This window comes from Octopus bimaculoides, chromosome 5 (assembly GCF_001194135.2).
Source record: "Octopus bimaculoides isolate UCB-OBI-ISO-001 chromosome 5, ASM119413v2, whole genome shotgun sequence".
NCBI lineage: Eukaryota > Metazoa > Mollusca > Cephalopoda > Octopoda > Octopodidae > Octopus > Octopus bimaculoides.
This window is the reverse complement of record NC_068985.1, coordinates 95,028,844-95,038,682: the sequence shown is the minus strand read 5'-3', so window position 1 is coordinate 95,038,682 and position 9,839 is coordinate 95,028,844. Positions and strand designations below refer to the sequence as shown.

Genomic DNA, 9,839 nt, shown 5'->3' with positions numbered 1-9,839 from the left:
CTTTTATCGTTACATTTTTTGACATTTAAAAACATTATCTTATTCTCTTCTCTCTTTTTATTTTATTTCAGAACTAAATCCCTGTGAATGATCCTACTCTGGATACCTGAAATCCTGGAATTGCACCAAGTTGAACAATTAATTGAATATTATTCATGAAATCCTCATATATTACTCGCTGACGTATTACAGTTACCTTTTATCATTCTTTTTTCTGCATTCTCTGGCGTATTTTCCAAGAATCCATACGTATCTTTGCTTTTTCAAATTGATTTCCTTTGTAAGTCAGCATATGATTTATTCACAAGAGTGTCTCACGTTCACAGAATAAACGATTCGGAAATACTTATATTTTAGAACCTTTAACGTTATTACAAGAACGTGGAAGTTATATTATTTAAAAGTTTTTCACATATATTTCATAACCTCGAAAACAATATTTTATGCGCAAAGACTACTGTAAATACATGGTAAATTTAGCCGTTGATTCACTCTAAACTCATTATCAAGTTCATATTACTCGGTGTACTGAAAATCCTTTAGTTCACCTTAAATGAAATACGATGAAAGGTATTTTCGTTTATACCAAGAAAGAAATACTCTTTACCACCATTCATAACTTTACATATCCCGACATTTAACTAATTGCAAAATAAGTCAGATATCAATATGTTACTATGGAATAGAATATATACACTCTTCAATATAAGATAACAAGAAAATCATCTTTCTCTTCAACATCTGATGTTAATTTTAAAATATGTCACAGCACAAATTGCTCGAAATTGTGTCGATTATAAATAGCTAAGTGCAAATCACTATAAGGTTGATCTAGTCGATATATAAATATATATATATGCCACTTATGAAATCATCTGGGCAGGTTAATCCAATCAAGATTTGATAACATCCCTGCTATTTTGGTTTCAGTTTTTATCGACAAATGCAAATGTTAAATAACAATATTATATATCGTACAGGCAAGTATGTATATAATGCGCCGTTTGGACAACCGACACGTATAGAAATGTAAAGGTAACCTCTTATAATTCCTTATTGTGACATCTGTTTTGAATAAATCTTACCGCAACAATATTTATGTAATTATCTTCCTGATACCGATGGTATCCTTATTATATTGATCAAATTAAAGTTCCGGAGAGCACGCTAATTGACTGTATTCCAGCATTTAGATATATATGCATACATAAATTTCAGAAAGATCGACAAATGCGTCACTGACAGACATTGTTTGATTGATTGTTTGGGTCTTTGCTTATCGTAACTATAAACATGGATAACATGCTGAAATATAATGAATTTTTACAAAAGTTTAATTTATCCGAAGATTATTTTGAAGATAATAATTTTACTATCAAGATGGAATATGACTATACACAAAAATTACAATGGAAAATTGTGATAATATTTGTCTACGTACTAATCATGTTAATTGGAATTTTTGGTAACATAACTATAGCTTTAATAATAATGACTAACAAACAATTCCATTCAGTCACAAACATTTTCATTGCCAACCTAGCTATCTCGGATATTGGCATGTGTATTTTTAATTTACCCTTTCAACTTCATTATCAACTCAGCGACAACTGGGTATTTGGAAATATTATGTGTACTGTATTTAATTCATCTTTTGCTATACCTATATACGACTCAACTATGTGTATTTTAATGATTGCAATTGATCGCTATATTCTAATTGTTTATCCTTTTAGAAAGCGGATGAGTAACAAAATGGCGCTTCGTTTAACACTACTAATAGCCCTTCTGGCAATTGGCCCTGCTATTCCTATGGTGATATACAGTAAGCTTGTTGTATTGAATATACCAGCAATACAACTTGATAAAACACTCTGCGGCGAAGAGTGGCCTTCAGAAGTAATCAGGAGAGTTTATACAGTATCTGTATTTCTGCTGCAATTCTGCATTCCCATTATTGCTACTTCAATTCTTTACAGTCGTATCTATACTGTCTTGAAAAACAGGCCAGTGAAAAAAACTGAGCATAGACGAAGTCAGAGGACCAATCGGATTCTTGTATCTATAGTTACACTCTTTACAATATGCTGGCTTCCATGGAATATTTTCAGTCTTTTTGTTGAATTTGACCCCGATCTTGTGAAAGGGAAGTTTTTCAAAGTAACAGACTTGTTTCTTAAAAGTTTTGCCATGAGTTCTTCATGCATCAATCCTTTTCTCTATGGATGGCTAAATGATAACTTCAAAAAAGAAATATGCTTATTATTTGATAACTCGAAAAAGAAATGGAATCGTCGAACTGGACACGCCCTCCTAGAAACAAAGCGAAATAATACAGACACTCAACAAAATACTATTGTCATGAATACCATGTCACATGGAATCAATGTATGACATTCTAGAAATATTTCTCTCCTCCTCAGATTTTCAATGTTTACATTGCTTTATGTATTTCGATGTAAAATTCTTTTTCTGAAATTTTAACAAACAATTTGAATGTTGTTATTGCTGTTTATTAACGTGTACAAGCAAAAATATTTATGTATAATCTAATTTTTAACATTGATATATCGCATTTGACAATGTTGTTTCATAATATGATCCCCTAATTAAGAATAATATCAGATTGTATACACATTATTATGTGATATATTTGTGTGTGTGTATGTGTGTGTGTGTATGTGTGTGTTTGTTTATGTGTGTGTGTGTGTGTGTGTGTGTGTGTGTGTGTGCGCGTGTGCGTGTGCGTGTGTAAAAGTCGTATTAGATTGTTACTTGTAACGGCAAACTACATTTTCAAAAGCATTTACACACAGAAAACTTTCCCAGTCTCTCACTTCGCTTGTAGTATATATGTGTGTGTGTGAATGTGTTAGGGAGAGAGAATATAACCATATATTGCTTCATTGTTAAATCCCAGTACACACGAACTTCATTATTCTATAGGAACTTCTGAAATGAGTAGCGAGCAAACACAAGTTCCTAGATGTCTCCTTGTTTTGATCCACCTAAGTATTGCATATGTGAAGGTTGGAGTGCTCAGCACAAGGTGTTCAGTGTAAATGATATACTTCCGAAAATATAATTTGTTTTATAATACAACGCATTGCTCACTCGTTTCAGTTTGCGTATGAGAACACAGACCAAATGAATACGACTTCGTATAGATCTCAGATCCAGATTTTTTGTATAATAGGTGTTGTACTTTTACGAGAAAAGGACTGCCATATGAAATCATGCATTATGTTTCTTGTTTCGTCTGTACGGTCTCATATGAAGTTGTGTTGTGGTTAATGCTGCCTATCATACATTCGGATTTACCGAAATTAAACCACCAGTCATGAAGGGAAATCGATTTATTCAACTGTTCCGACCGACCTAAATAATTCTTGTTTTTGTGCTCTTCTTCTTCTTCTTCTTCTTCTTCTTCTTCTTCTTCTTCTTCTTATTATTATTATTATTATTATTATTATTATTATTATTATTATTATTACTATTATTATTATTATTATTATTATTATTATTATTATTATTATTATTATTATTATTATCATATTTGGCAGCATCGTTACCGAGTCTGGAATAATGTTTAGATGTATTTTTCTCGACTTTATATTCCGAGTTCAAATGCCGCCGGGGTTTACGTTGCCTTTCAGCATTTTGGGGTCGATTAAATGTGTACCAGTTGAATATTGGGGTCGATGCAATCGACATGACACCATACCAAAATTTCAGACCTAATAGAAGGGGTTACGTTAGCGCGATCGTTAGCGAGTCGAAGAAGATACTTGGCTACATTTCTTTCTTCCTCATGTTTACGTTCTGTGTTCAGCTTCCGTCAAGATCGACTTCGCATCTCATTCTTTCAAGATCTATGAATGTAATACTTCTACGACTGAAGGAAACGACTAAATGGCTCCCCTTAAATATGCTGGCCTTGTACCAAAATTTGAAATTACAATTATTATTGCTGTTGTTATTGTGTCTTGTTTAAGCCGGTGAGCCAACCAAATACTTAAACAGTCAAATATATATATTACTTGCCACCTTTGTTCCTGCTTCTTTGTTGTACACATTCCACCGATGTCAACTTATACATTCATCTATTCACAATCAATACGATAAAATGACAGTCAAATATTTTGTTCAATGGTGTGAACTAAATCTCTCCCAAACAAACTTTGAGGACTAGTGTCTACATTAGAAACGATAATAATATTATCATTATTGTTGTTGTTGTTGTTGTTGTTGTTGTTGTTGTTGTTGTGATGGTGGTGGTGGTGGTGGTTATGGTTCTTATTCTTGCCTTTGCGACTGATATTGTTATTGTTGGTTTTCGTTGATGCAGATAATGTTACTGTTATTATCGTTAACGTTAATACTGTTAATTATTAATATTTCTTTCATTATTATCATTATTATTATCGTTCTTCTAATCATTATTCTTATTCTTATTATTGCTGTTGTTATTCGTGTTGTGAAGGCGGTGGGCCATACAACATTGATACCAGCATTTCGTCCGAATTTACGTCCTGAGTTCAAATTCCGCCGTGGTGTGCATTGCCTTTCATCTTTCGAGGTCTATAAAATACTATCGGGTGAGCACTTTGGTCGATGGAGTCAACTTACTCCTTCCCCGATATTGCTGGCCTTGTGCAAAAAATTGGAATCATTATTATTATTATTATAATTATTATTGTTGTTGTTGTTGTTGTTGTTGATGATGATGGTGTTGTTATCGGCATTCATATTTTTGAAATGATCGTTGATCTTTATGTCTCTGCCGAGTGTTGTAACACCAAACGTCATTGCACTGGTTCATTAGCATCAGAGTTTATTTTTCCATGAGGTGTGTTCATCAGACAGTCGTCAGAGCTAAGTAATTTCTGGGAAAATAAGCTGTACTAGACGTCTAATTGTAAAGAAGGAGAACGAGAGAGGGCGGCGAAAAAGGTACAGAAGATAAAGAAACGGCGTGTATCGATCGTAAGACTTCATTTGTATATAATATGTCGACATGAAATCAGTAAAGATACAGTTGAAATTTTGGAGATCTCAGAAAAACAGAATTCAGTAAGACACACACACTCATCATTATAAACGTAGAGACATACATAAACAAATATACATATATATGCATATATAGAATTACATACATTCACACAAACACAAACACTCAGACATACATACATACATACATAGATTTGTATGTATGTATGTATGTATGTATAGATAGATAGATAGATAGATAGATAGATAGATAGGCAGACAGACAGGCAGACAGACACACAGACAGACAGACAGATAGATAGATAGATAGATAGATAGATAGATAGATAGATAGATAGATGGATGTATATATATATAAATTAAATATGAATGAATAGTGATATTTGTTGGAATCTGCAAATGACATAAATATATTTAGAATTATTTAGCACTGTATGATTAAGTAGGTTAATTTAAGGAGATGCCGATATACGAACCCAAATACGAGATGTTGTATTACTAGTGTTTCTATTTTATTTTGGGAAACATTTCTCTTATTAAACAGAACATAATCCAAGAGTTTGGAGTGAAGCTGTTATTATACAGACCGTTCAGTTATGTAAGAGCTTAAGATTTCGCTCCCTGTCTTATATTATGTCATTCTTGCCATCGTTAATTCAAAGATAAAAGAATCGTTCATGTGATTGGATAATGGGGAAATAAAATTTGGATCGGAGACCTAGCAAGATCTCTAGTGAAACAATGGTTTCTGCAAAAAAGCAAAGAAGACTGAAACACTGGAAAGATAGGAGATTATGTTCATTCGGGTGACTGTTGACTCGAGAAAATAAGGTCCACTTCACTGTCTTCAAAAACAACATTAAGCTGTTAAATTTTACTCGCCAGCGATTCATCGATAAGATACGAAGGAAAATATTTCTTCGAGTATAAGTAGAATGGTGGGGAATATTAAACTACTAACACAGAACTATTTCGCCATCCGTACTCGCATTCATAGAAAACAATTTTAATGGCTGAGAGCAGAGAAACAAACTCTAAAAAAGAATTAAAGAAAATGCAAAATCGTTTGACTTTAATAATCTTCATATAATCTTAGAAACTATTGATTAATTGGTTTCGATTATACTTGTAAAGAAATAGCCTAATAAATTTACCAAAAAAAAAATTTTGAACACATTTTCGTACTCGCTTATATAAAAAAACTTTATAAGGAATCTCTTAAAAAATTTAAATCACAACAATTGGCTAGTAATATCCAAGAATATTTCTTATTTACGTGATTATTTTGATGTGTGTGCGTGTGTGTTTGTGTTTGTGTGTGTGTGTGTGTGTGTGTGTGTGTATTTGCGCGTGCGTGTAAGTTTGTGTATATAATATGTGTGTCAACCTCCATAAAGTTCGTTTGAATTCATATTTTTCTAAAATTTTCCTCGTTGTTTTCTTCTCTGTTCCACGCTACACGCTATACTACAGATACATGGACAGCGTCCACGGCACTCGTACTGCCATGTGGTGCGTCTTTATTTTACAGTGCTTCTCCCCTGCTCGTCGATTTTCGCGAAGGCTCAAACGAAGGAACAAAGCGCTTCCGTGAAATTCCATTTTTCGCTGGGCTACCGGCGGCCGAAACAATTGAATTGTCATGCTTCAAATAGCTTACAAGGACGATGCCATGAACCAAACACAGGCCTACAAATGGTTTCCACATTTTAGGATTGGTCACTTGTCGCATGAAGACCAATCTCATTCAGGACGACCGTCAACCTCCCGAGCGAATGAAAACATCGTGGAAAGCGTCGTCATCAAACAATTGACGAATTTGCTGATATGACTGGCGTGCCCTGGAATTCCTACCAACGAATGTTATGCGAGGAATAGCGAATGAAAGAGTTACTCAAAATGTGCACCTCGCTTGTTCACGGAAGATAAAAATTAGTCATGACTGAATGCGCGTCGTGTATTGAAAGAACAGTTGGGACTTGTTCCCGACCTCTTTTGGAAGCTCATCGCTAGTGACGAAAACTGGTACTGCGGAATTTGCTGATGTAGAAGAGGTGAAGAAGAAAATGACGAAGGCGTTAAAAGGCATTATTTCACAAGAGTTCCAGCACTGTTTTCAATAGTGTTAAACGCAACTGGACCAACGCATTGCTTCAAATGGAGAATACTTTGACGGCAACAAAATTGTAAACCTGTAAAACTAAAGGAATAAAACAAATATTGCAAAATTTCGCTTTCTTTAAATGTCATTCTAAGATAGATTACTAATAGAAGTGAAAGTATGAAAAAACGTAATAATTTTGGGGTTGGAATAAAATATTGTGAGCAAAATATATATTAAAAAGAAGCCGTAAAATTAATAATATAATGAATCTATGTGATATTTCTTTCTATATTCGATTAATTTATCTGGTATTAGTACATAATTCGAAACATTCGTCGGTTACAAACACATGTAGTGAGAAATTCAAATCTCATACATCAATAATTCATAGTATAATTGAATTTCTTTAATGTGCAACCATGTTCTCAGTTGCCCTTATATTATAGTTTTGTCACGTTAATATACGGGGTGAATTGAACTTTCATACTTCTCTTCATCTAAATATCTCTTTGTCAATGTTAGTATTTTCTAAAAAATATTTTACTTTTGAAGATATCTAATATCCACCGGTCCAATGCAGAATTTTAAATCCCTGTTGGTGCTCCATTTACATTAATTGATTCCTGTTTCATATGTTATCCATTCCACTTTGTTTCATATATTGTATACGAAGTGCAACGATATTGCTGCATGTGTAGTCAGCCACAGTTAATATTGTTAAGTTAGGTATTAAGACATTACCATAGGTATTAAGCTTCTTTATAACTGTCTGTAAAGTTTAGAAACTTATCGTTAAATAAATCCAATTAGTGGTAACTAACGTCTAAATTCTTACCGTATTAATGTTTGTTAATAAAATACAGGTAGTTAAAATTCATTTTTCGGTGGGCCTATTCTTACTATTAAAGCGCAGAGTGCTAGGGATGTATACTTTGTCTCAGTGTTACAGGTTGTCTCAGATTGTCTAAAGGATTATAACGCAATATAAATTCGCATTGAATATACCTTTAAGGTATGGTTGGAATTCCATACAGATAATGTTTCTCTAGGATTACAAGTGAATGGCAGATTGTAATATATATGTCTATTAATTTTTCAATTTGTCTATATGTTTGTACGTATCTCTGATAAATACAAAATATATAACCAAGAACGTTAAATCCCTTATATTATAAGTCACTCCCTTTGAGGCTGATGTGTATAGATGTCCTACTTCCCACAAATGTTTACGGTGTGACCCTGGCGTATTTTGCGGTTAGGTGGACAACATCACAACTCACCAACTTTTGGCTAAAATTATATTATCTAATGTGTGCGTGCATACACATCGACGAAATTGACACATCTGTTCACTATCGGATGAATGCGTCGGATGTCAAGATGTTAACCATACAGTAATTCCCTGAAAAGCGTACATTTTGACACGTATATATGAAATCATTATCTTTTACCTTTACAACATAATGGGATGTAACAATCATTAGAGATTGCAACATGAAAGGATGAAACTGGATTGGTGAAATTAAACAAACATTTAAGTAGTTGACAGCTGAGTAAAATGACGCGTATCAAATGACTCCAAAGTTTTCAAAGCTTCCGCTCATTGTCGAAATACAGCATATAATATCGGCACAATCTTAAGGGGTGTACGCATTTGGAAAATGTTCATACCCTACAAATTTGTCATGATATCATAGAAATGAGAAATGCTCATTCAATGTTTTATGTAATCTTTGTAATCTTTTTTTGTTTCCAACTAATCACATATATGCTGATGACCGTGAAAATAATTTGTTACTAACCCATAATTATTATTGCTTTAGAAATGTTCATTCTCCTCGTCATTTGACTTCTGGTAAACAATAATGAGAAAATTACTGTATCGCTACATTTCATTTTATACTAACGATCACCACTCACGTTAAATGTATTTCAGCCGCACATAAAAGCACTTGAAGCAATGCGGAACATTAGAGAGAATCACTATTGTCTTAGTTAGATAAATGTTATATAGTTTACGAAATAGCATAATCAATGATATTCATGTAAAATATATATCTATACGAATCTACAACTTCTTATACTTGCAATTATCACCCTATCGATGCATGGCGTTATTTATATCCAATTACAAATACTTAAGATATTACACAAATATGAAAGAAAATTGTAATCATGCCACAATCTATGCTTCAATATAACGACATGAAAACGGACAGCTGGCAGAAACGTTAGCACGCCGGGCGAAACGCTTAGAAGCATTACGTCTGCCTTTAGGTTCTGAGTTGAAATTCCGCCGAGATTGACTTTGCCTTTCATCTTTTCCGGGTCGATAAATTAAGTAACAGTTGCGTACTGGGATCGATTTAATCGACTAGCCCCCTCCCGAACACTTTCGGGCCTTGTACCGAAAGTGGAAAAGAATATGTGTCTACATAAACACAAACACAGACAAATGAAAATAGATATACTCATATGTGTGTGTGTGTTTGCGTGTGTGTGAGTGTGTGTGTGAGTGTGTGTGTATGTGTGTGTGTGTCCGTGTGCGTATCTGTATATTGATGTGTACTTTATGTGGTGAAGTGTATAAAACAATTTAACATTAGCTTAAGAACTACTCACGGTAATTGTAGATTGTTTCATTGGTAGATGCAGAAATGCAGTTACTCGTTAATATGCGTACATGCATATATATATGTGTATATATATATATATATATATATAT

The 9,839-nt window shown here is 33.5% G+C and overlaps 1 protein-coding gene across 7 annotated transcripts in view; it reads left to right on the top strand.

The window, feature by feature from the left end:
* LOC106877896 (prolactin-releasing peptide receptor-like) overlaps positions 1-9,791 on the top strand; it is a 381,315-nt gene extending 371,524 nt beyond the window's left edge. For all 7 annotated transcript variants that reach the window (XM_052967841.1, XM_052967842.1, XM_052967839.1 and 4 more), the window contains one exon: positions 72-9,791. In XM_052967841.1, coding sequence (XP_052823801.1) covers positions 1,294-2,394 — 1,101 coding nt within the window. In that variant the 5' untranslated portion in view covers positions 72-1,293 and the 3' untranslated portion in view covers positions 2,395-9,791. The remainder of the gene's footprint in view (positions 1-71) is intronic.
* Positions 9,792-9,839: the final 48 nt, after the last annotated feature.